We start from the raw sequence: 27,495 nt of genomic DNA on the forward strand, positions 1-27,495 counted from the left end.
ACATAGCTTATTGCTTTTGAAAATGACACATAAAACCAGTCAAAGTCATGTCGATCTTATTCACTTTACCTCAGCAGTCGCATTAAATTCAAAATAAACTAATGAAGTAAATATAATTCATTGGTTAATTAAATTGGTACTGCAAAAATCTTGTAGTTTTATTTTTGATTCTTGCAAACAAGGGACTACATCAAAAGCATATCAACAAATTGCATATATACGGTCACATTTATACGTAATAAAAATGTATGATATTCAATCATATGACCCCGCCAGCACCCACTGACCTTAAATAATGTTAACTGTCACCTAAGAATACCAAGTACCAAATAATGCAAATGAAGCATTTAACTTCTATTAATCAATATTCAGTTCTTGAATATTCAATTTCAAAATAGTTTTCTGAACAACCCCAAAACAAACCTTGAAAACATCCTCCATCCTTGCCAGATCTGGATCGACCACAACCTTAGCATACACAACTTAAAAACTCTTTAACCAAAGTATAAAACCTACCTGACTCATGGTTAGATGACGCTAAAGCAACTCAAAACTCTGAGAACCGTTTGCTCAAGAAAAATGAATGCGTTCTTGCTGTCAATGGAGGGACACATGTACACTAGGAGCTGTCCTTAATACTGCTGGTCTTCACAGGGTGAATAAAAACAAACACGGCGCGAGCACACGGTTTAGATTGTCCAGAACAATATAATCTTCCCAGTCACACTTCAACATTTTCCACAGGCAAATATTGACATGTTCTCCAGAGAGAACCTCCGTCAAGTTAAGGTTACCTTGCGCTGCTGACGTAACCATGTTGTACCAGCTAAAAACTGGCTGCGTATGGTTTCTGAGGGAAGATTAAAGGGGTGACGCTGAGATTTTATATCAGAGCTTCAAAGGGTTGAAGTTGTGAACAATTATTGCAACAGCAGATCCGTCATGTTCAGTTTCTTATGCTGGGTTCAAACCAAACGCGAACAATTTCCACAATTATTATTACATGCGGGAAAAGTGTGGTATTTTGTGTCGTGTGACGTGATCTGTGATATATTTTCAACCTCCACGGAAGATGAGATCTACTTGAGTTCACTGCATTATCATCATTATTATCATCGCCTTTAGCGATTTCACATCTATAAGCATCTTTGTATGCAGTTTACTTGAGCAAATCGCTTAATTCGCGTTTGGTGTGAACCCAGTGTTAGGGTCAGTGTAATGACACCATTTGATTAGATTTGTCATCATTCAAATGGAATATGTAGAAGACACACAATTGTTCAACAAAACTCAAGTCAACATCAAAGTCAACATGAAAGTCAAAAAATTAAAAAGCAGACGTGCGCACAAACAAATCAATCAAATTGTTTGCACACATATATATATACATACAAAATATTTTAGGAGCTGTTAAACATCCAAAATGTACCCAAGGAAAGCCATTTAACGTTTTGACCAGCAGCACCACCAGACCGGCAAAGGACTTATTTGTGGACTTTGAGTGCATCAACCGACCAATGTGCTGTGACGGTGGCCGTGACAACCGCACCACCGCGGTGGTAAAGTGGCATGACAGTGGTGAACTGCCATCGGCGGTGGTGCACATGCCTGTGACAAATATAATAAAAATGACAGTTGCGAATCAGATAAGGATGGCTTTTTGCAGACATCAATTCGTGGAAGGTTTTATAAAAAATAATAATACATTAAATCAGAAATTAATGGCATTCGTTTACATTTGTGTGTTGGAGCGCGAGCCTGCACGGTAAAACCCAGGTTATTCTGCGGGTTCTGCAATGGATCTTGTTTAGTAAAGATACACAAAATCGGAGTGCGAGCAGGGTTTGCCGCGGTTGCGGAGAGACATCTATTCATTTGCGCTCTGAGCACATCTTCTGAACGTGCATTAAGTGCAACTGTACACATCTTAATCTGGACAATGTCAACATATTAGTTTTCCATCAAGGAGTAGGAAAAAGTAACGTTTAATGGCAATCTGAACAGGAAAACCAAGGCAGGTTTAAACGCAACTGACTTGTTATTGTGCTTTTAAATCTTATTTAACATTCTTATATTATTTATGTTTCCACTATTTACTGATGTTTATTTAAATGTTTAATATGCTGCAGTGTGCCGTTTCACTAATGGATTTGCGCATTAAACATGGACGGATGTTTCATCCTAATTTATTTCATATATAATATTTCAAAACTATTTAAATAAGGTCTATATTTATCTTCCACTCGTCATGTGGTTGCAACATTTATAATATAAATATAACTTATATACTGTTTGTATAAATAATTAAAATGTTGCATTCCCAACCACCGCACCAGAGCGGTGGTAAAAAACTGCCACCGTCACAGCCCTACGTCAGCTTGTGTTAAGAGCCACAGGCCACGAAAGATTACCTGCACGGATCCGTGAGGTGTCTGAAATCCAACTGACTCTGCAAAGAGACAGCTCAGATTAATATCTTAACAGAGAAAATCTGTCTGTCTGTCCTTCTGTTTCTGCATCTGCACACATAGACATGCAATGACGCTCCTCTTTCACAGACTAGTTGGCAAATCAGTTAAAAAAAGGAGACCAATCAGATGCAGAGTTTACAATGATGTCATCATTGTCAGCTTGATATTGTTGAATAACTAACAATGTCAGTTTTTTGTAGAGTATAAAGCTTATTTAATATTATTATTTGTTATCCCAGTTTACATTTAAAGTGAATACAAAAACGAAACAAAAAAAATATAGATTTTATATGTCATGTTTCACTCTCCGACATAATTATTCAACGGTTATATAAAACATAAGTGTGTGACTTTGCAGATTTTAATCCACTTCTTATTGTTACAATGCTTGTATATAAACAATATAGTTAATATAAACATGTTATTTTGAGAGCACCCGTTACATCAACTGCACTTCTATTTCTAATTTATTTTTGTTTTGCTCTTATTCTATTTATATATACAGTACACTCACATTTTTTATCAATTTTATTGCCGTTTTATTGTTTCTTAAAATCTAAAGTATTTGTGATCTTAAATCATTTGCATTTTAAAGATACATCTTATTTCTCTCTGTCAATCATTTTATGTAAAGCACTTTGAATTGCCCTTGTGTATGAAATGTGCTATAAAAATAAACTTGCCTTGCATTGTGTTATCTGGACAGAGAAATGCATGTTTATTCATCAGCAAGTCTGCCAGATGTTCTGCTCTTTTGCGCCTGAACACTTTTGTTAATGAATAAACTTGCATTCATCAGTCCAGGTAACACAGCGAACGCATTATTAAATAAAAAATACATTACAAAACGTTTGAGCTGCGACTTGAATTTTTTTTTGGTTGAACATCGTGAGTATGAAATGCGCGTTTTAAAATTATGCAAAACAAGGTTTTTGTATTGACCTTAACTGATAAACCAGTGGTTACTAGCTATGGTCGTTTCAATGTCATTTATTTGTAAAGTATTGATTTGAACAACCTTAGTATGAACTGTAAATGATTTGCTATGGTTCTCAGACTTATGCGAACTATTTCTGCAAACCTTCATCAATAAGCATGCATGCTCATCCCGAACACCCAATAAAAGACGACAAACCAACATCAATACAGTCTTGATGACTTACCTTAAACTTGAACAGGAAATCCATCGGTCATCTATCACATCTCAGCAGTAAAACATTTTTCTCTAAAGCAAATTTATAAAACAAACGCACAGCACGCCGCACATGAACCTGTCGTGTCACATGACCACGGCAGGAAGAGGATATAGGACAGTTTCACAAGACCAGGCCTGCTTTTGAACTCCAATCATTGATTGTATAGTCTTACCCCAAAACACACCCCCACAAACACATGTTTGGACAAGACAGGCAATCGTGTTTAAGGGCTGATAATCATTAACTTTATAGATCAACAACTGCCTGCCACGAGGACGGCTAACATTAGTGATCGATTGCTTTCTCTGAACTCTGAATTTACGTTTATGCATCTTGCCGTTGCTTTCATACAAAGTGACTTACGATGCATTTTGTACGTGTGCTTCCTGGATATTAAACCAACAAACCTTTGCGTTGCGAACACAATGCTCTACGGATTGAGCTTCATGAACCAAGTCAATTCTACCAATCAATATAAGAAATTCATCTAAATCTGTATTTGTTGTTTGACTATAAATGTTTTTGCCAGATTTGCAGTACACTGCTATTTAGTGGTAAATTTACCGATTTTAAAGATTAAAGCATAACAAGGATATAAAAGAAAAGAAAAATGTAAAAGTGCCAATAAAAAAGAAATTTTATAGGAGACGAAATTTACACAGCCACTTATTCCTAACCCAAGCTAAAAATAGTAAACCAGAATACAGTGACTTTACAATACAAGCCTACAGTTTTACAGTCAAAACTCTGAACAAACAACACGGTTAGGAATGAACTCTGGGATCGCTGAATCAGCACATAGAGGGTTTGAAGAGGATACTGTTTGAGTCCAGAGAAACTTTCAGCCTATCACCAAAAACAGCTGCAGGGAAAAATGCCAGCAAGTTTCCTACGACTGAGTTTTACATTTCGAAAAATGTTGATAACCTTACAACACTGCACCCCATTGACTTCCATTGTATGGACACAAAACCACCAAGGCATTTCATAAAATATCTTCTTTTGTGTTCCACATAAGAATCATACACAGGTTTTGAACATCATGAGGGGGAATAAATGATGACAGGATTCTTATTGTTGGGCGAACTATCCCATAAACGATCATGGTGAGCACAATTTATGTGCAAAGATTGATGATGACTGACACCAACCACTTAGTCTGTGTTTAACAACATTTTTGATGCGTGTGCCAATTTTCTAAGCATTTACGCACATTAAAAACACCAAAGTCTTTAAAAAAGTACAGTAAAAGACAAAGCAATAATAAAAAATTAATAAAAAAAATTATGAATGGTTGTATAAATAGACAGACAAACGGTAAACAATATCCTAAGTAAAACTTGTAGGGGCCCTAACTAAATGGCTATATATAATGTCACTTTGGGGCATTGGACGACTTACATTGTTGGCGAGTTTATCCGAGGTGACCGGGTCATTCATGGTTGACATCTGATCTCCGTGCTCGACGATGAACAACTCTTCTTTCTAGACAGGCTTTAGCCCTTCTCTTTCTCACTGAGACTCAAGCAGGAGTTTATAGGCAGCATAACCTGTAACATGAAAACCAGAAGATATCAATGTCACAATTTAGACTTGAACCAGTGTTGCCTGCATGAGCGTCACAACTCAATGGCACTGTAGGTCTGACACACAAACTCAATTTTAACAGACAAATTACATGTAATTTAAGTTATTTATTACAATAGTAATACTTTAGATGTGTTCGTCAAACTATTCTTACCGCTACAACTGATGCTATAACATGACATCCGATGACTGATAACAACCGGTTACTACTGTAAGGACATGACTCCCGGAAAATAAACATTTATGATAATAAAAGATAACAATAAATATTCATTCAATGTAATTAATAACATTAATAATTAAAGCAAAAGTGTAAAATATATATATTTGAAAATAATATATATTTTTTAATGCTATTCGAGAACATAAGAGGTGCACAAATAACAAACTTAAATAGAAAATACATTTTCTAACAAAGCCTTTTCTCTTTAAAATGATTGCAAATATATTTACAAAACGGATTTCCGAATGAAGCATTCAAAGACATTAACACTCCTTTTGCCGGACTTCCTTAATTTATCTATGTGTCCCATTGTTATCGTACTGAAATGAACAAGTGTATTTTAATCTTAGGTCTCTGGCAACGGGAAGACAAATATCCTTATTGAATCGCCGATTCATAGAGCATGCGGTTTGCAAACCGTGCCGAAAAATCCCACATCTATCGATCTCTTCAGACTTGGCAAGCAACTCAACACACTTTCAGTTACATCTTTCCAATTCAATATCAAATCCTCTGCATAAAAAATATAGTGCATAGGCAGTTACATTTAGAAGAAATCCAGGCAGTTCTTATGTCTCAGGTTAGACACATGGACTCGGAAAATAACACATGCTATTTCACTATCATGGTCAATCCAACAAAAGTTTTAACCTGACCTTTGAGTTGATTTTCTATCAGACTGAATTGCTCTTTTAGCAGTGCATAAATCAAACATTGAGATACTAACTGTGCAAATACAGATATGAAAATTTGACATGAGCACTGAGAGAATGACTTCACGCTTTTAAGATACGCGTCTCGTGAGTCACGAGCAAGGTCACCGGTCTGACCATGTTCAAGAACAATACAAAAGTTTTTAACACGGATTCTGTTGCATTATCATCGGCTGGCAGCTGTGATTTTGTCGACCAAATAACCCCTCCAACCCCTCGAAGTTTGGTTTAAAGATTGGTTTAAGCTCTATCTATCATTCAAAAAAAAAAACATTTCCTCAATTTAAAACGATAAAGTGAAGGTGTGTGTGGTCCTTCGCTTTTTTCTAAATACACCGCAAACCACAAGCACACATCCACACATCAAATTAGCAGTGCCAATAAAATAACCAAACATGTTTCCATGACAAATGTGACATTTTAATGATAGGCTGTAATGTGACAGACACCACTAAAAAAGCACCTCAAGGGCTTGATGGTTTTTCCACACCTTGAATGCGAACACAAAAGAAGGTTTTATCCTTTGAAATCACAAGAGATTAGCTTGAGTGTGTTCCAACTTGGCACGAATAATGACATCGGGAAGGATTTTGCATCTAAATCTCAAACTCAACATTTCTTGTCGAACAGGAATTCAATCACCTCGTAAGTACATTTACATTTAGCAGACGCTTTTATCAAAAGAACATAAGGACAAGAAAAAGCCTAAGCGCAGTAAAACTGGTCTCATAAAGGCTTCCACAGTATACAAAGCTACGTTTTTGGGGGGTTTTTAGATAAAGTAGTTTCGCGAAATAACTCAAACTTAACCAGCAAACTTCCAACGACTGGTTGAAACTGGTTAGTTTCCAAACTGGAAAACCCTTGCGTTGGTTGAAGGCAAGCAAGCTTACTGGATTACAGTCAACTGTGTCCATAAAGCATAATTTTAGACAAAGCGTTCCAAAGGTACGGAGACCGCCAATAAAAAAATGCCATTCCGCAAACAAAAATTCAATCACGATGTGGAAACCAAATCATAAAACGGCCAATGACCGAGGAACCCTTTAAATATAGAATAATTACAAGTTTACTAGTGACCAACAGCTTGGCGGTTTGTGTATGATGTATAAACCTCATGTTAACTTAAAGGACGATCATTGTATGTGCGGTTAAAGATCTGGGCTTAGTAACCCAGAAGATTGTGGCTTCCATCTCTAAAAAATACATTTGTTGAAATAAACAAACTAATGCACTTATAATAGATGCCTATAGGACAATTTTTCACAGACATCAATCGCAACTCATCATGTAAATGTTTACACAAACTGAAGCACAAATCAAAATGATTCCTTATGGAAGCTAACAGCATACAATAGTTGTTGTTGACAAAACAATCAAAAGCCTAAAAATGTATTTTATTCTGTATAATATGTCACAGAGGCTCACAATAATCTAGTTGAAATCAATTCCATTAATCACCATTTAAAAATAATAATAATCATGTTTCTTATTATGTTTTTATTTGTTTGAGTAATTATGGCTTAAATCAAAACAAACCGTCTGCAGTTTTGTTTATAATAATTGGAATGCACAATAAAAAAAAACATGATTTTGAAAATAAATCTCATTTTGGAACCATCTTCATTTATTTGTATATATTTCAATCTTAGTGAATTGCGAACAACAGGCATACACATTGCAGACTAGCAAGTCCAATACATTCCATATCTTTTCTGTCGTTTCAATCACTCGAAAGTGTCTTAACAGCAAAGATGCTCAAGGCTTTGAGGTTACCGATATTAAATTACTTTATCAAAGTCACAAGACAGGTCACGCTGCCTTTGAGCTTGACAAACCAGCAGACCATTCCTCATTACACAACTCGCATTAAATATAAACACACCTACAAACAAACACAAAGGCAACTGTATGCTGAGATATCAGTAAAACTGTGGACATTTTACTGTTGACTTTGCAGTGTGCCATGATACGACATGCTGACTCTTGAATTTCACTTCCAGCTGCTGTGTGAGGTTCAAATGTAGCGTTTGGGACGTCCAATGACATGAAAAACATGCATGCATTACAAGAATTGTAAAACAAAACAATTCGAAAACTTGACATAAACAGTCAACATTTGTCTGCATAACTTCAAAAAAGGAATGTATATTATCTAGAAACAAAAGCTGAAGTTGTGTGGTTAAAGCAGTTAAAACAGCAACTGTACTTAAATCCCACATACTGAACAATTAAATGGAAACGGGAAAAAATATTAACGTTAATTTTTTTATTATTAAATTCCACTAGTCATAAGTAAATAGGCATATGTATTCAGAATACAAGATCATAGAAACTTACCTCAATGTGCTTTACTGAAGAGAAGCTGGTGTTGACATCTTAGCACAAAGCCAACCTCCACTGTGTAAAAAGAGAGAGAAATGATTGAGACGCTACAGAACACTATATATCTACCTTCAAACACACTAACACCAGCACTGATGGGTAAATCTCTTCCTCTACTGGATTATTTCCTCCCCTGAGACCTCAGACAGCCGGCCATGTGACCGCTGCTAAACAGTGAGTCAGCTGTGACACACACACACATCCTATGTATCAACTCATCCCAGAGTTTCAACAGTCAACACAGTTTAATGTCTTATCATTTCTGTAACAATTACGCTATATGGTTGATAAATATGTCATATTGGCTAATCGATCTTGGCAGGGACTCTAACAGTAGATACTGTTTCTCACTGTAACAGAATAAACAGTTCTGACAATTTATCATAACAAAAAGCTCTTAAACTCCACAAACTTGGAGCTTAATTTAGATAGAGAATTTCAATAGCAACGGATTACCATGAGTCATTAATCAGTGGTTATGAATGAGAAAAAATGTTTGCTTCTGGGATGATGACCGGCTTTGGATTGTATTGTGTAGTTCCATCTACCTATTGAATACATTTTTACAACAAATAAAACCATCCCAGTCAAGTTTTGTTTAGTGTTTTTTTAACAAATTGCATTGTATCAAAGCAGCTGTGCAAGAAAACAAACAAAAAACACATGTTGAACAGAGAGACTTAATAAAAATTTGTTAGATATAAACTTAACAGTAATATGAAACAGAGAAAGTACAGAAAATGTGTTATATTAAACCATGGCAACCACAAATGAATCATGGTTTTGTAACAGTAACCAGAGTTTTTAACAATGACAGTTGTAGTAAATAAGTAAAGAATTAAGGGAGGGGAGACTAATTTTACAGTTTAACCTCCCCAAAAATGCTTAAGATTAGGAATGCACGATCAATAATGGGTATATTATAGCCGATAAACCATAAATCATTTTCTCTGGTTAAACTTCTTCATCTGCACACAGTTCAAATACAGTGCAGACTCTCTCTCGTGATCATTCACTTACTGCTGTTAGCAAAAACACTGGAATAAAAAATACAATATTTATGGATGTGTAAACTATAGGAACAAAAGCATATTACTTGAATTACACTGCTGTCTGAATGCTTTCTGTCTTGAGACCTGTGAGGCATGTGGCTATTCAGAATTTTTTTGGGGTTGCTCTGGAAAAAAATCTATCATTTGTTTTATAAATGGGTCATATGACACGGCTAAAATAAATATTATTGTTGTTTTAGATTTAATCCACATACTGTGCATGTTTGTATCTCCTCTTTGCCCCGCCTCTCTGAAACATGCAGATTTTTTACAAAGCTCATCGCTCTGAAAAGCAAGGTGTACTATGATTGACCAGTTAACCAGTGAATAGTGATTGGTCAAATACGGCAAGCGTGTGACAGAAATGTAACGTTCTTACAGTATTGGGAACATCAGGTTCCAAAGCATTTGTACTGACAGATATGCCCTTTTTGCCTTTTGTTTCAGTCATAGGGAATTTTATATTAATATTAAGATAACGCATATCGGACAATATATTGATTATCGGGTTACAATGTTAAAGGATCATCGGTTATCTGCAAAAATGTACATATTGGTGTATCCCTACTTCAGATGTTTATAATCTAAACATGATATCTTTTAAAATTTATCAGATTAGACTTTTCCGACAGAAAAGAATCATCTTGGATGAGATATATTTATCATTCTATAACTAATAAAACCAAAAACCGCAACAAATAACAAAATACGTAAGATTGTAAATTGTTGCATAAAACGTTTAATAAAAAAAATTGTACTTCCTCAAATGGATACTAGGTCAAAAGGATCACTGCAGTCAAAGTTGCCATATACATCTATATTTACAGTACTAGTTTGAATGAATGACAGTGTACCATCATGAGTATGTGTCAGCCGGCATTGTGTTCACGAGTCACATGGATTTTACAAGGCCAAAAATGAGGAATTTAAACTTTAGTTGTCTTCAAACGTTTTCCACAATCCCAAAAAAAGTTGACCTTCCCCGCTTCAAGAGGTCACTGGCCAGTCCATGATGTTTGGTTTGGGTGCCAGTTGGACCAGTCTCGGTATTTTTATGAACAAGTCAATACATAACCGAGACGCTTTGATCTATCCACGAATAGATTAGAGAGAATTTACTCCCTCATTGCAGAAAAGTCAAATGTTTCAAGACTTCGTCATCACACAACCTGTTCCACAAAAGCTACACCATTTCAATGATAACGGTGGCCTTGACTCTCACTTTGATGAGGTAATATCTAATGAATCCACTTGGATGAGTGACGAGCCTTCTTGACTAATATTTAATAGAATCATGGTTGAAATCTGGAGGGTCGCTATTGACTATTTCAAGAACAGATGGTCAAGTAAAGTAGGGGTGTCAAACCCTGCAGCTGAAGGCCTTCACCCATAAACAGAAGGTTTGACCAACTGATTCAAAAATAACAAGACCAAAGAATTAAACCCCTCACTTAATTTGTATATGATACAGTTGGACTCTTCTTTTATACGTAGGCCATTATTAAGAAACATACGGTCTGTAATATTAATTGAATGCTCGGTGACAAAAACAAAGGGGTTAAAAACAAAGTTTTCTTCATTTATCAGAAGTCTTGCATTCTCAATATGATGCCAAATGGTCATTAAACCTTTTCTGGTTTTAAGGGATGGTTCACCCAGAAATGTAATTTCTGTCATAATTTGCTCATCCTCTTATCATTTCGAATCTTCTGTTTTTTTTGAAGTACGATGGTAAACAAAACCATAAGTCGCCATTGACTTTCATTGTCCTTGTGTTTATACAATAAAGGTCAATTGAGACCAACGGTTTTCGGTTATCAACATTCCTTAAAATATCTTCATTTGTGTTCTGCAGATAAAAGTAATACATGACCGAATGTTCATTTTTGGGTGAACCATCCCTTTAAGACTTGACTTGCATACGTTTCGTCATTTCCTGACACAAGAGAAGATATAACAAATCTCTATTTAGCAGTCACCAAATGGGCTGGGAACAATAGGCATACTGTGATTTTCTGACCCAAGATTCAGCAACATAATGAACAAAAACCTGCTGAAAACAGCAGAACCTTCACGTTCTTCCTGTCGCATTAGCGGTTGTATTGTCAGCTCCTCTGGTCACGATAAACAGGGAAGTAGGTTCAAACAAATAGTGGGCTGTTAAAACATTGGGAAATAGCACAGAAATGAAGAAAAGCTACTGCATAACTACGTAGAGACGTGCACAATGACAGACAGAGGAGACAAAAAAATAAACAGAAGACAAACACACCTTACAAGTGCAGGAAAAATGATTTTACACGTATTTCTATGTCCTTAAATATATATGTAAAACTGCATAAAACCAAGCTAACTCGCTTAGATAGTTGAGTGTCCAGTGCCATGGTTATTTGTAGTGCAGGGTAACCAGATTTCACAGTAACCTGGTACGTGGCCACATTTGCCTTTGGCGGGGCAGTGTGAACTTCTACATTGGAGAATGTTCAAGAAACATCCCGTAGTCCCAAAACCACAAACACTGAGAGGACGTCTCACAAAGGTAACCGAATTATGAAATATAAACAGATTATGTACAATGTTTTCCAACTCGAAAAAGTTCAGCAACAGGTCTCAAAGGACTCAAAACGCTGGCAAAGTGTTCATGATAAATGGAGCAAGCAGTTTGTAAATATGTATTGGAACATGATAGAATTTACTCCAGCTGTAATCAAACCAATGCCGACGGGAGACTTGCAAACACACTGCTAACATCTGTGTGAGGTTAAGATTGAATTTAACTCCTGGAAGTAGTAAACTTAGCCTAAATTGTTTTCAATTGAGCGGAACATGATATGTAGATTTAACAAACCACTGGAATAATTTCTTTTATCGTTAAAACCTCAATTTTAAAGCGGTCCTGCAACGGTGTTTTATGCATTCTTACTTCTTTACAATGTCAAACGTGTGGTATTCTTATGCTTAACATGGTCAACTTGCCAAAAAACTAGTTGGGCCAATAACATAGTATTTCTGTGCTCGATACACTCCCCCAGCGATCTTACAGGTTTTGGAGAGTTTTTATCGAAGCGTCGAGCATGGGGAAAAGACGTCTCTTTCACCTGTATGCAGGAGAAAGCCTACGTTCGCGAAGTTCAGGAGTTTGTTTGTTCGCTGCATTTGGGTGATGAATGTCCTATAAATGATGACGCTGGATTTGGAGATCATTTGAAACTGATATATGGAGCCGTCCTAGCTCTTAAAGATGCCGCACATGCTTTAGTTCAGCCTATACTTATCACACCAATAACGGTCCATATACCTTATCAATGGCCACATCAAAATTAAAATATCGCTGCTGTGCTTTTGAATTGTTTTTGCCGTAATGATGAATAATATGCACCATCCTTTATGTTTATCACTGGACTTTACAAATATCTAAACAATAAAAATATATAAAAAGTGCTTGTCAACACTGTATTTAATCATTAAAAAGTACAGTGTTTTTCCATTTCCTGAAAAACAGCACATTTGGACATCCAGGTTTTGGAAGGACTGTAAAGTCCTATAAAGAGGCATACCTTCTCCGTTTGTTGGGATTATTGCTTCTGGTTTGTGCATTTTAATGGTCTTGACATGCTTCTTTTCTGTTGGTTCAAATGAATTCAGAGGAATGTTTATGAGCAAAACTTATGAGAGGGAAGATTTACACACAACAGTATAAAAAAATATTCCTTATTAAAAGATGTAAATTCATGTTATAGGGCTCTTAAAAAACTATTTGACGCATGCTTTTTTCCCCTACGGGAGCCAATGTTATCTTAACTGATTTTTTGTCTATAGCCCTGACGCCAATAACACGCGTATCTCGCTCAAATTAAATAGAAAACTTGTACAGATATTTTTGTTATGTTTGGAAACACACGTTTAGGAAAATATAAACCGATGGTTCAATTCTTCGGATTCATCAGATTAATCACTCATGACATTCAAGTGACCTTTAAAGTAAAGCAGTTCTGAAGATGTGTTTACCAACAATTCTGGAGTTTGAACAAAAGAAAATGTGGTGAGATTCAAACAGCTGTTCACAAATCTTGAATTACCACTTCGAGACTAAACCTTGCCATCCAACCTGCTGGACTTTTGCCTACTCGCCTTACAGACACACAAAAGGTCCGTCTGTGTTCTCACACTTTTTTTGTTTAACTTGGAGAGGACGATCACGTCTTTGTAATATGACAGCAGCGAAACAATTCAACAAAGCAGAACCTGACCAGAGGAACTCTGATATTCATACCCTCAGTCACACCAAAACAAACAATTGCAATGAAAATTTGAACCAGCCCACAGCACAGCGAGTACAGTAACACATATCCTGGGAAATTGAGGATTGCAAAATCCACTGGATGCATTGAGCAAGTGTTAGGTCACGCAACCTGCTGTAAGGTTAGATTTACTTAGACTTATTTGCAAGGGAACCGTTTCAGATTTGTATTTTGTGTGATTTATCATGTGATTTACAGGTCCATGTGATGACAACATTTCAACCGAACAAAATATTTTTTAGCTGATTAGGGCGGCCAGCTGGGTGGATAATTACGAAAGCCCAACCGATGTTTCAAAATAACTTTGGCCCCGCAAGAAAACAGTAGCAGCCTACGGTGTTGTTTTTTTAACGTGTACTGAGCGAGGAGGGCTAAAGAAACTATCAGCTGATCTTCATTGGAATGCTAGCAGAAAACAGCTTTTCTCAATATCATTACTAGAATTCTGTAGAGTTTGCAAAGCCAAGCAGCAGGAGGTAAATCTGAGGTATATGGAAAAATAAAAAAATAAGTTTTGAGACTGTACGAATTATGCTTAATGACCATTTTATGAATCGAGTACTTAACTCATATTTCTATACCAATACATGTGCCTTCTGCAGTTTAAAACTTCATTGCGTTACTTTGGGACTTTGCAACGGTGGTCAAGCTCTGGTAAGCAGATAAGAAACAGAATCATATCTCTTTCTTCGCTTTGTCTTGTAATGCGCACTGATTTATTAACTTCTTCCATTACGCCTTAATCGCTACGCAAAACCAAAGTTGCCAAACTTTAAGCTTGTAAGAACTAGTTTGACCAAGTCAGTCCTTTGTATTTCTAAGAAATCGGACTCCTTCGTGGCTTTAAAACTCTGATCGGACCAAAATCCAGCTGACCCTTGAGAACAAGCACAAACCAACCACAGAAGCTTAACATTTAGGAATCGTAATCACACTACTAAGCCTTCCTCACAAGAATGGGAAAAATGTGCAAATTGATATTAACATTCATATACATTTATGTCATAGTAATCTTGCGATTACTTGTATACTTTATGTTTTACTGTTGTTTTAACAGAACTGCATCTTTCCTTTTGTATACTGACAAGGAAAAGAAGTAGACTATGACATTTGCTTTAGAAACTGTTTAAATGACAGCACAAAGTTCTTTAAAACCCTTTTTGCTCCATTTGTAAAGTCACACATTATGTTTGCCATTGTATTACATTATAAACTATCAACCCCCCCAATAAAAATAAAAGTACTGATACAGGAATTCATTTTGTACTTTTGCTTTAGAAATGTGTTTTAATCTGACTTTTTTAAAGAAACTGTTTGGTTAAATTGTTTTGTTGTCTGTTTAGTGTACAAATACTTTTAGGGTCAAATGTGTGTATGCCCATAACATGAACTCTTTATGCATGTGTGTATGTGTATGTGTATATATATATATATATATATATATATATATATATATATATATATATATATACACACACACACATAAAGGGGGAGAGAGAGAGGGAGAGCATATAATTTCCAAACTCTATCGTGTCCATTTTTAACTTTCAAACACTACATTTATATCACAGTTCTTCTTTCTGATGTGTTTTAAGTAACTCCCAGCCTGTGGACATCACGTGGCACTGGCTCTTAAATGAGTCTATCGGTTCATTCGTTCCTGACAGCTTTCCAAGGACCACATCTCCAACAACTGACCAGTCATAACAGACACCGGTTTTATTTAAACAACCCACCGTTTTTTCCGACGCGTGTTTATTAAAGATTTCTTTCATTAAACTAACTTTACCTGTTTGCTAGCGAAAGCTAACGTTCACCGACCCACGCCGACACACGAGCCACGCAAACCCACTTTTCAGGCGGCTGGACCCTTAGTGTCCAGTCAATACGAACACAACCCCTGATGATGATCACAGTCGGTGCATATTTAAGTGTATAAAACACCAAGCAAGTGTGAAATGTGTCCTACCTCAACTCATCTCTCCCCGGTTTGGATGGAGGATCAGACTAATCTGACGCGCGCTCCTTCGCGCGCGTGCGTGTCATACATATTTTTTCAGCTGGGAGAACTCCTTCCAGTAGAAAAGATTTAAAAAAACGTATCGAACAACACGCTTTTATTTACACTGTATGCATGAGTGCACACGTCAGCTCAGTGAGGCACGTGACAAATGCACGCAGTCATGCATTATGAAGGCGATTTAAATTTAACGTTACAACCTTCTGTGTGATACATTTTTACATATATGAATGATTTATATGTACTATTTAATTAAAAAAGACATAGTTATAGAAATAAAGCGTACATTTGAGATTAATTAAGAAGCCGTTTTGTTCTTTTATGAATTTGAGTAAATTCTAAAACAATGCTATCATTGTAATCCACACGAAAAATATGATACGACATCTGTCGGCCAAAAATACTCACTGCATCCTAGAAATAAAATAACTCCTGTCTCAAAATGGTAAACTATTGTTTATTTAATTATTTAAGGCTTTGTAAAATGAACGATAATTAATTTTGCCTGCTCCTTTAATTAACGTACGTCCAGGCAGACTCTCCGTGATTGACAGGTTACGTTACAGTTGGTAGGGATCTGTGCAGGTCATGGGCGGCTCTTATGGGCGTGTCCAATCGCCAGTCATCCAATCAGCGTCTACTGTACGGCAGTTCGGACGGAAGCTGTGACGTATAGCCCAAGCACGTTCACCATTCTGTGCGGACATGGACAATCAATAAACAACCTCAGTAAAGTGTCAACAAATCCTAATATTCAACATTTTAAAAGATATTTAATAAAACTATGGACTCCACAGCGGTAAGCGAACAATGTGGTTGATTAGAGTCGCTTCTGTTTTTTTGCACGTTGTTGTTTAGCGGTACTAGCTTGTACGAACAGGATGAAACATGCTAAACTGTGACAAGAGCTTAAAGTGTCTGTAGAACACGAGCATGCACGAGCTTCACTTTGTTTTTCTGAAAGGTTTAAGTCATTAATGGATTGTGTGTGTAACTATTTAAGGTAGTAAGTAAATACAGCAGGCCTACGCAGGAGAAAAGCCTTCTTCCATCAAAACAATTGTAGTTATTTGGGTACTTCGTTTTATGCATTGCATGACCTTGTCAATTGTAAAATGTAGATTATTGACAACAGGAATCAGAAACTGTCAACACGTTTCCTTTTTGAATTGCCTACAGTGGTATTTTGGGTAGTTTCCGGTTCGTCATCGAATTATAACTGAATTATGACTTGGCCTACCCATCCTAGACATGCTTTAATCGACAAGTTGTCGACTATAGAATGTTAAGTGACAATTGAATCAACTAAGGATCTGGCTTTTAATATTCGTATTATTGAAAGATAATTTTATGTAAAAATGGTATTTTATATTTTTTTAACATGGCCTCTACATTCTTCATCTTCAGTCTTTCTTTTACAGCCTTTTTGTGACGTAAGCTGATATTTGCCTGTTGCCCATTTAACTGACTTAAGTCATATTTAGTTTGGACTTTCTGGTCACTTTTATATTTACTATAGTACTAAATGATTGCTATATTTATATGGTAATACTCCTTACCACATTGTGTATAGTACTTTAAGTTATTATCAAGTCCCAAAATACCATGGAGGTATCATGGTACAATTTTATTAATGTTCCGTTTTGTTATTTTTTATTTTGCAGACCATTGGGGGGTTCATAAAGATGCTCACTGAGATGGGCTTCGGTGAGGATCAGATACAGGCTGCCATCCAAGCGGGTTTCTTCTCTGTGCAGGAAGCTGCTGAATGGTAAAAATCCTCCAGGATGTCACATGCATCTGCTTTGTGTTTCTGTGGATTTTGACATCATGCCATGTTTGTAAAACACAAAAGAAGATCTTTTGTGGAATGTCACTGTGGTTTTGTGCACGAACATCAAAAGTCAACAGGGGCCACTGTTGTTTTGTTACAGACGTTTTTCAAAATATCTTCTTTTTTGTTCTGCAGAAGAGAGAAAGTCCTTAAGGTTTGGAATGACACGAGGATGAATAAGTGATCAAATAATTTTCAGTTTTGAGTGGTTTATCCCTTTAAATCTATCAGTTTTAAGGTATAACATCAGCATTGTGGTTCATAGTCAGACACCCTTTAATGCGATCCATGTTTGCTCTGTAGGCTTCTGCAGGGTGGGAGTCCACGGCATAAGCTGGTCAATCAGCCATCAGGGCCTCTGGAGACGCCATTCTCTGCATTTAATGCTCCCAAAGATGCTCTGCTCGCAAACAACAGCTCACAGTCTGAAGCAGCCGGTACAAAACTAAACATTTCCAGAATTCGTTCAGTGCCTGTTTGTTTTTGGCAAACGCAAGTACACTTCTTTCGGTGGGGGTTAACTTTGTACTGGGAATGGAAATGTGATTGCGAACAACCTCACGTGTGAGTCATGTGGTTTATGCAATAGAATGCGGGATTTTCAAAGTTATGCAATGCAGAGTGCTTTCTTATGTGTTTTTTAGGTCCTTGTTTGGTTCTTGGACCCCCCTCAGCACAGGAACACCCACCACTGGAAACACGAATCAAACAGGACAAAAGTAATTTCCATGAGCAACAGAGGCAAAAGGTGGCGCAAGAGGCGCGTGCGGAGAGAAGACAGAAGAAAGAGGTGATTCAATTCAATTCAATTCATACAGATTCATCACAATTTCACATTTTGGTTACCGGTGCACTAAATATTTGATGTTTCAACAGGAGCGCGAGTCGGTATTAAAGAGGATCGCAGAGGACCGCCGCACCCAACAGATGAAGGCACAATCGGAAGCCATGGCTGAGACGTCTTCATCCTGCGAACCAGGTCAAAGACTCGGTGGCCGCGTGGAGACAACCGTAGACAACCATTGCATCCTTATGGTCAGCGTTTATGCCAGTTGATCAAATTGTTAATCGATAGAAAATCTGACCTGTTTGATTTCTTTGTGCCCTGTGATGTAGATCCGTCTTCCCTCTGGGGAGTCGATGCGTGAACGTTTCCCTGCAGACACGCCTCTAAGTCACGTTGTTGAGTACATTGCTGGTCGACATCCATCACTCCCGGCCTTCTCTCTCCTACAAGGATTCCCTCGGAAGCGCTTCGGTGAATCGGAGCTTGCCTGTTCACTCCGGTTTCTGGGACTGACTCCCAACGCTGCCTTATGTATTCAGACCACGCCTCCTGAGACTCCTCAGGACCCGACTAGTCCAGCTTCCCAATTGGGCGTTGTGGAACAAGCAGAGGTGGAACTACCAGAGCTGGCGAGACCACCCAATGACCCTCTTCAAGAAGCGGCTGAAGCTGAGGATGATCTGGTGGTGCCTCCGCAGTTGCCCCGTGAGCTGTGGGAGGAGGCAGTGGGGTATGCTGGGATTCCTGGGGTTGAACCTCCATTTGCAGATCCGGCTCACCGCTGGGGTAAGAAATATGAAATTCGAAATTCTATCGTCATCATAATTCCTACATCTGTAAATACATTAAATATATTTTTGTGTTTTAAGGACGAGGCCAGAAACTTGTCCCAGGTGATGCCGAAGACGAAGAGCATTCGGAAAATGAAGCACAGCCAGAAGACGAAGTAGTACCTCCATATCATCTCGAAGGTATGTGCGTTTTTTTTTTGTTGCAAATATTTTGTCAAAAGATTTAAGTGGGGCCTTACAATGAAACAATAATAGGACATACAATTTAGCAAAGGTGGTGCTCAGTAGACCATGACAGTCCATCTCATAGTCTCCAATATTCTTGTCTCTATATCTGACTTGAATTAAAGCCTATAACTTTGATTTCGGCACGTATAAGCTTCTGCAATGTCCAAAATGTAAAAAAAAAATTCATTTTCGCCAATATCTCGTATGGATGATGGGAAAGTCTTCTCCAGCATAACCCAAAGACTCTCAATGGGGTTAAGGTGTGGACTCTGCGGTGGCCAATCCATGTGTGAAAATGATGTATCATGCTCCCTGTTCCACTCTTTCACAATTTGAGCCCGATGAATCCTGGCATTTTCATTGTGGAATATGCCGGTGCCATCAGGGAAGAAAAAACCCATTGATGGAGTTACCCGGTCATTCAGTATATTCAGGTAGTCAGCTGATCTCATTCTTTGAGCACATGATGTTGCTGAAACTAGACCTCCAATCAAATGGGTGGCTCTTACCCATTTGTAGGGCTGTCGTGAATACCATTTTTTGAACTTCGGTAATAATCAACATCGAATATTCTAAGCTTCGTAGGGAGGGGGCTGAACATATTCGTCTCTCTAATAAAGGCAGGAATCTCTGTTTCTTTCTGTCTGTTTGCATTTTTATGTCGAGAAACGTTTATTTATCAACGGATTGATAAATGTAAGCTCCTGTATGTGATCATAATGGCGAAAATCTCCTGAAGAGGACAAGGGTGGAGCTCATAACGGATATAGTGTCTCCCTATAGAATCATGTAACTGATGAATAGATGCCTAGCTCGTCATTTGGAGGTTGCATGCAAAGCTGACTGTTCAAAAATCTGAGGGAGCATAGCATGACGCCTCTGACCTTTAGACTATTTACGCTGTGCTCAAGTATGTCACATCTTTGCTTGTATAAGAAATCCAGGAAAAAGGTGAATGACCTGAACTGTTGCAGTTTAGGCCCGGTTTATAAGTAAGAGTAGTTTAGATGTGCTAGACAAGAGAATAACTGGCTGAGAAATCTTATTGACACGTGAAGCCTCCGAGGAAGTTTTTATGTTAATTCGCACTCGACAGCTTTTCTGTAGCTCAGTGGTAAGAGCATTGCGTTAACAACGCAAGGTTGTGGGTTCGATCACAGGGGATTGCATTTACCTAAGTATAAACGAAGCCATTGAGAGAGGGGGTGGGATTGGGAAAGGATCACGAGTCGGGACTTGAACTCGGGTCGGCCGAAGCGCAACAGCGCCATATGTCTGAGGACTAACCACAAGGCTATCGGCTCCGACCAAAGTCACTTTTAAAGAAAATCTTTTGAAATGGCAATTTCCAGGCTTGGAAAATATCATCAAGTATTTTATCTGCTTACAATTATGAATGGGATTAATCATACGATATGGAACTATGAAATGTAAAACACGTTATACAGATTGTATCATTGTACAGTAGATTATAATAAACAAAACATGATCTTGGTCTGGCAGGAATGCCGCAGTTGCCCTTTTTCATGGATAACAGAGCTAGAGGGGCTCTGGAGCCCAGACATCACTGGCCTGAACAGGGCAACAGACTCAGCAACAGGTGAGAAATAAATCTAAACCGGTGTGAAAATTAAAAGGTCATTCATTTTATTTTCATTGTTTTCAATTTAACACACAATTTCACAACCTGGCAACTGTTAACAAAGTAAATTCAGAATTTGTTATTGATGTTCAACACGAAAAAGTGCAGAACAAACATTACCAGATTGTTTAAAAGAAACATTAATAGAAACATTAACGCACCCCAGAATGTTTAATCTTTACATTTAGCATTTTTAGAAAAGTTGTATTATTTTTAGACACAGTCTTTTTAATACCTTTATTTTTAACATGACAGTATAGGTTTTGACAGGCAGTACAGGTCAGAGAGAAGGGAACTGGCACAGGACCTTAAGCCAGGAATCAAATACGAGACCCTTGAGGCACAGTTGCACAGTATACAATATACATCGGCTCTGACTGACTGGTTGTGTTTTGAAGAGAGCCGGAGCCTGAAGTCCCGGCAGACCCTGAGGAGGAGCGTGGATTGCGCGTGGCAGCGGGTCAGGCGGCGGTGGAGCGGTTACAGAGAGCCGCCCATCAAGACGAACAGCAGTCACCGCACGGGCAGCCCCCACCCCCCAAGAAATCTTTCAAGACACCTCGCGTTTCCACACTCTGCTCCATGGCAACCAGAGCCACCGTTTCTCTCATGACAGGTCAGAAAAATGTGACGGAAATAATGCCTCATTCACTCGCTCTCATTTTAATTTGCTCCTGCACAAAAATACATTTTATTTACCAAAACATTCTGAAATGTCGCTAATAAACACCTTCTCTCTCAGCTCCCAGCATGCAGTACAGCAGTAGCCTGGCATGTCTGACTCCAGAACTGGCCGAACTCTTGTTGACTCACATGGCTCGCGAGCGTCTCCTCCGTCCACGCACGCTGGAGCTGTTCTTCGGCTGCCCGCTGCAGAAGTTTGTCCTCAACTGTTATCCGTACACCACTAATGAGATGCTTCGGCAGCTGAGGGCCTTTTCCTGTCTGAAGCATCTCAGCTTAGTCAACTCTCCTCTCATTACAGGTCTCTGCGTTTGTTTTGTGCCTTTCAGATTTTATATTGGTGTTAAATTCCATTTTTATATTATTTATTTTTTCTTCTTCATTTTATCACAATTATACAGAAAATCAAACACACCTAGATTTTTTGGGGGTAAATTTGAGAGGTGCTTGCTTCGGCAAAAAGTTTATTAGACAACAATTATAGTTATAATATTATAAAGATAATTTAATGTAAAATACTATATAATATAAATATGATCATGTATTGTATACATATAATTATAGTTATATACAGAATATATCATTTTATAATTATTATTATAATTTTACAATTTATATATTTATAAAATAAGTTAAAATAATTATTAGTAAATATACATATTTTATACATATAATACAATTTACGTTTACTGTGTAAATACAGGACAATTAAATAAAAAGCACTATTATGGTAAATCATGTCTGGACACTATATTTTAAGGGGTGAAACCCCCATATATTCACCACAACAATTACTGCAACAACATATAAACTTTGTACAACTTCAAGAACATTTTTCATCTGCATCACAGTTCATAGGATCTTTATTACATCGATAGGTTTAAATCTTTTGTGACTCCAACCTCACTAGTTCCTCTTTTCTTTTTCAGACGCCGGTCTTTCTGTTCTCTCCAACCTCACAAAACTACAGCATCTCAACCTGTCTTCCTGCTGCAAGCTAACAGACAGCTGTCTGCAGCACATCGCAGGTGAGACACACAGCAAACCGCATGATATCCAATAGCAATTGTCACATGACGAATGACTGACTCCTTACCATCTGATCTCAGGACTCCACAGTTTGACGTTTTTGTCTCTGGATCAGACTAAAGTAAGCGACGCAGGGATGGTGATGTATCTACAGTCAGGTTCCCCTGTACTCTGCCAGCTGAGTCTGAATCAGACAGTAATCACTGATAACACGCTAACAGTTCTGCCCACGTGTGCACCGCAGCTACGGATGCTGAGCATCAAACACACAAAAGTAATAAACACAACTACATGTTATGGTTGTTTTTAAGTGTGCAAGAGTCTGAGATTTTCATCACATTATATTTAGCTTGCGTCTTCTATCACTTCAGGTGAGGGATGTGTCTGCGCTCGCCGAGCTCCGAAACCTGCAGACGCTTCACCTTGACAGCACAGGTGTGCAGGAGAATTCTCTCCAGCGCCTGGCAACCCACCCCAGCCTATCAGCTCTCAGCCTGGCCGGCATAGCGGTCGCTGATGGAAACCACACGCTGGAGATCATTTCAGGTGAAACCCATCAAGAACAGTTATATATATAAATAGTTATATTATCATATTTTGTTAATATTATTATATTTATAAGAATTATTATATTTTTATGGATTCTTTTTGCCTTCTCGATTTATATTCAAGAACAGAATTGGAATTTCAGTCTACTAATGTATTCATTTATTATTAATTCATTATATTAATTTATGCAACAATTCACCATGAGCCTGTTTAAAATGGATTATATATGTGAAGATTCAAGCCAGTTGGAATGTTATTTGGATCGCAATGCATGTTTGGAACAGCAGGGGCCGCTGTTTTTACTGCAAACTTGGAAAACGTGGATATGCTTATATTTCTTAAATGTAAAAATTACAAGAAAAGCAGCGACCAAAAAGAGATTTTGGTATTAGTCATTTTTATTTTATTTGGAATTTATTTTGAAATTGCAGTTTAAATTTGTTATTGGACATAATATAGATTTTTACTTTACAAAGAAATGGGCAGCATTTCAGAAATAATAAAATAGCAGTTTTTTTTAAAGTGCAGAATTCATGTGAAAATAAATGGTGAATGAATTGTATCGTAAGATCAGTATTGTGAATCGCATCGTGAGTGGAGTGTATTTTCAGCGTCTGGTTTTTCTCTTCTGTTGCAGGTCTGAGTCTTACCCAGTTGACCCTGCCTGGACGACACTCTGTGACAGACATTGGACTTTCATTTCTCTCCAAACAGACTTTTCTCTTAGAGCTCGACCTGACAGATTACACTCAGGTCACAGACCATGGCATCATGAAGCTCTCCAGCATGACCAGGTAGAGCTTTGAGAAAAGTCAGAAATCCAAGACAGACACATTTTAGATGTCTTCTTGAGTAAAACGAGGCATATGTGTTCCTCCTACTTCTGAAATCTTTTGCACTTACTGTATATTATGGCCTCCTTAAGATAAGAAAATCGCATAAAACATTCGAAATGTAGAAGAGAATGAAATGAGTAAACAGTTTTGACCGAAACAGCAACGCTGAGGCAAAGTCACGTTACGTTTTTGATGCACGTCAAGTCCTGAAAATGTGTTTCCATCCGAGTTTATGGGCATATCATCTTATCCCATACACAATGTCTTTGACTCATTTGTGCGCTTGAGCGTTTCCACGTAAGCATAGTTTTTATTTGATATCCCAAAATGTGGATAAAAATAGATGGAACCGTGCCTAAATGTAAATTATCAGCATGACCCAAATAGGGCTGTTAAATGTCTGTGTGCTGTGCATATTAATGTTGTAAATATAAACACATAGATATATATATTTTAGAAATGTTTGTATATAATTTAAACTAGATATACACATATATATACTGTACCATGCAAATATTTTCTAAATATGCACATGTATGACACATGTATGCGTACATGTATGTGTTTATAAATACAAATTTAATGTTCACCGTACACACACATACAGTATATTAAGTAAAGACAAACTTTTATTCTGAATTTGATTAAGTGCGATTCATCGTTTCTAGTCCCAAATGCTTTCATCGGCAATTAGTTGTAAACAGTATGCACCGAATTTTCAGAATATGTGAAATGGCCGAATAAATTTTACCGAACATGGCGACAGAGGTCGCGTGCACACAGTTCCCTGTACTAAACATCTTGTCAAAGTATGTTCTGTGTATTCCGGCCAGTTGTATTGTATCTTATTAAAAAGCCTAACAAATTAGTAAAAGCACATTTTGTCTATTAAGTTTTGCTTAAGAAATGACAAAAAAAACGTGTTCGGTATTATTCCGCCAAGTGCTTCACATCATCTTCGGCTTCAGCCAAGAATTTCGGTGCATCCCTAATTTTTAAACCTTTCCCTTTTACCAATGATGGAAACGCAAACCCCACTTTTACCTCTTTTACCTGACAGGTTGAAGAGGCTGTCTCTTAGCAACACTCAGGTGAGTGATGCTGGGCTGCAAGGATTGGTCAGTCTAAAAGAACTCCAGGAACTGTGTCTGGACCGGACTGCAGTCACCAGCAGAGGCGTGGCCAACCTAGTCATTCATTTACCACATCTGCAGGTACAGCCACCACCAACATTTATCAAAGATATAATGTTAAATATGTACTCAAAGAAACTTTTAAGTATGTTTGTATCGTAGGTAATGGGTTTGGCTAGCACACAAGTGGGTGATACGGTGATCAGACGAGGTTTAGTACACTGTCCTCAGCTGCTTAAAGTCAACCTCAGCAAAACCAGAATCACAGATCAAGGTACCGACATGAACCTTCATTTAACATTAGGTGACAATAATTAAGCTTTTCTTAAATGTGCTGTTTTTATATCTCAGGTCTGAAGTTTCTGTGTCGTATGCAGTTAAGTCAAGTGAATTTGGATAGTACGGGTGTGACTCTAGTTGGCATTGCCAATCTGATCTCCGCCTGCCATCATTTGACAAGCGTCCGGGCCAGCAATACCCGCGCAATACCGCCAGACCAGCAGTCTGACGACGACGACATCGAATAATGACAACAGTGCACCCAGTGCATTATGATCCTAGTATTCTTATTTTGGCATCTGTTTAACGGTGGGGAGAGATTAGTACCAAGATGAAGAAACTCAAATCCCACTTGAGATCGACAATCAAGTTGAATGTTATTGCTAAACAAGTTGATCTGGAATTTTAACATGCACGGTTTTGCATTTTCATGTACTTTTTCAAAATATGATTTAAAAATGCAATTTAGTAATAATGACCCTTCTACAGCAGGACCCAGATTATGATGATCACATTTTTTTGCATGACAGATGTTGAATCTTTTACCCGGTGAGAGCATTTTGGCATAACTGGTTTAATTTGAAAAGAATATAATTTAAAAACTAGATGAAAAGTAATATTAGTTATTAACGAACTGTTTAAGTAAATATATTTTGGATACTTGCATTGCTTAGAATGATTGATAAACTGGAAGGTCATTTAGTTCAGGGATTACGTACCAAAGTTTGCATTGAGTGTTAAGCATGTTACCGAATCCATAAGAAGTTTGATTTTAAATGCGTGCTGCTTTTGAAATGGTCCCATATGTCTGTTCCTGTTGAATGTACATGTGTTATTATATCTGAAACTAACTGGAAAAAGGTTAGCCTGTTAACAAAGTCTGTGTTTCTGTCAAATTACAAACATCTGTCCTTAACCAACAACATTTGAATTTAATAATAATTGAACAGGTGACAAAAAAACATCTATACAGTAAAAATGCAAACGGGAGTAAAATGGTTCTTGGGAAACCAAATAAAGCATCACATCATTGGCATTCGACTGTTTCTGTAGGAACTCATGCATCAGGCTTGCATTTATGCATTTGATTTGTTCCTTTAAACATCTGAATGCAATAACATTTGAAAATAATAAAACGATAACAATATTCAATCACATCTGGAGGAAAGGTCTGCATGGGAATATCTCAATCTGAACATAAACACCTCAAATGCAAGGAGCTGTTTTGTCTTGGATTTAACTCGAAGGTTTGTGTTGAAATTGTTGCGTATATGTACGCTTCTCATGAAATGCAAAACTCTTCATTTAAAATGCCATGATAACCACAATTAGATTTTCTATATGCATGTTCATATGGACATTTCTCTGACATTAACCCATCGAATGCTCCTCAGTGTTTAGAAAATGTTGGTTCTGTGCATACTGTATGCATTTCTAGATTGTCTCAAAATGTTATAAGACGTAACCAAAAAATTAACAACATTTTGTTTGGAAAACCTACTACTGTAACCCAAATTCACAGAACAGCAACCTTGTGTGTGTGTGTGATGCATGTTGTGCTATTCATTCAGTCTGTTTGAAATATACTTTGAAATGTTTTTCTGTGTTAATAGAACGTGTACAGTTTATTTTCTAGAAAACTAGGATGTTTTAAGACTATTTTGTACTTCAGGCTTACACCATTAATAAAATGACATTTTACAATGTTTATTTTGTTTTGTCCGAATTGAATTGTGTTGTGATCGATAGATTTGG

At 37.4% G+C, this 27,495-nt stretch overlaps 2 protein-coding genes across 6 annotated transcripts in view; one reads left to right on the top strand and one right to left on the bottom strand.

The window, feature by feature from the left end:
• The window catches only part of slc4a2b (solute carrier family 4 member 2b), a 32,679-nt gene extending 16,207 nt beyond the window's left edge, over window positions 1–16,472 (bottom strand). Inside the window, exons 1-4 of one of the 4 annotated variants that reach the window (XM_056737895.1) lie at window positions 16,357–16,472; window positions 15,898–16,000; window positions 8,531–8,590; window positions 5,069–5,217 (exon numbers count right to left, since the gene is read on the bottom strand). In XM_056737895.1, coding sequence (XP_056593873.1) covers window positions 5,069–5,116 — 48 coding nt within the window. In that variant the 5' untranslated portion in view covers window positions 5,117–5,217; window positions 8,531–8,590; window positions 15,898–16,000; window positions 16,357–16,472. Of the gene's footprint in view, window positions 1–516; window positions 1,235–3,634; window positions 3,794–5,068; window positions 5,218–8,530; window positions 8,591–15,897; window positions 16,016–16,356 lie in introns of those variants that run through there. The other 3 variants (XM_056737893.1, XM_056737896.1, XM_056737897.1) reach the window with 3 other exon arrangements.
• Window positions 16,473–16,613: 141 nt separating this feature from the next.
• si:ch73-173p19.1 (uncharacterized) lies at window positions 16,614–27,448 on the top strand. 2 transcript variants are annotated; one of them, XM_056738958.1, is made up of 17 exons: window positions 16,614–16,747; window positions 17,613–17,719; window positions 18,086–18,219; window positions 18,427–18,572; window positions 18,659–18,817; window positions 18,899–19,355; window positions 19,439–19,540; window positions 21,092–21,188; window positions 21,629–21,846; window positions 21,973–22,215; window positions 22,844–22,942; window positions 23,024–23,217; window positions 23,315–23,489; window positions 24,130–24,286; window positions 25,389–25,542; window positions 25,624–25,735; window positions 25,813–27,448. In XM_056738958.1, the coding sequence occupies exons 1-17, from the start codon at window positions 16,733–16,735 to the stop codon at window positions 25,986–25,988; spliced, it is 2,745 nt and encodes a 914-aa protein (XP_056594936.1). In that variant the 5' UTR covers window positions 16,614–16,732; the 3' UTR covers window positions 25,989–27,448. The 2 variants fall into 2 exon arrangements, with proteins under 2 accessions (XP_056594936.1, XP_056594937.1); XM_056738959.1 differs by lacking the exons at window positions 16,614–16,747; window positions 17,613–17,719 and having other exon boundaries at window positions 18,215–18,346.
• Window positions 27,449–27,495: the final 47 nt, after the last annotated feature.

The sequence above is a fragment of the Triplophysa dalaica genome, chromosome 23 (genome assembly GCF_015846415.1).
Source record: "Triplophysa dalaica isolate WHDGS20190420 chromosome 23, ASM1584641v1, whole genome shotgun sequence".
NCBI classification, from domain to species: Eukaryota; Metazoa; Chordata; class Actinopteri; order Cypriniformes; family Nemacheilidae; genus Triplophysa; species Triplophysa dalaica.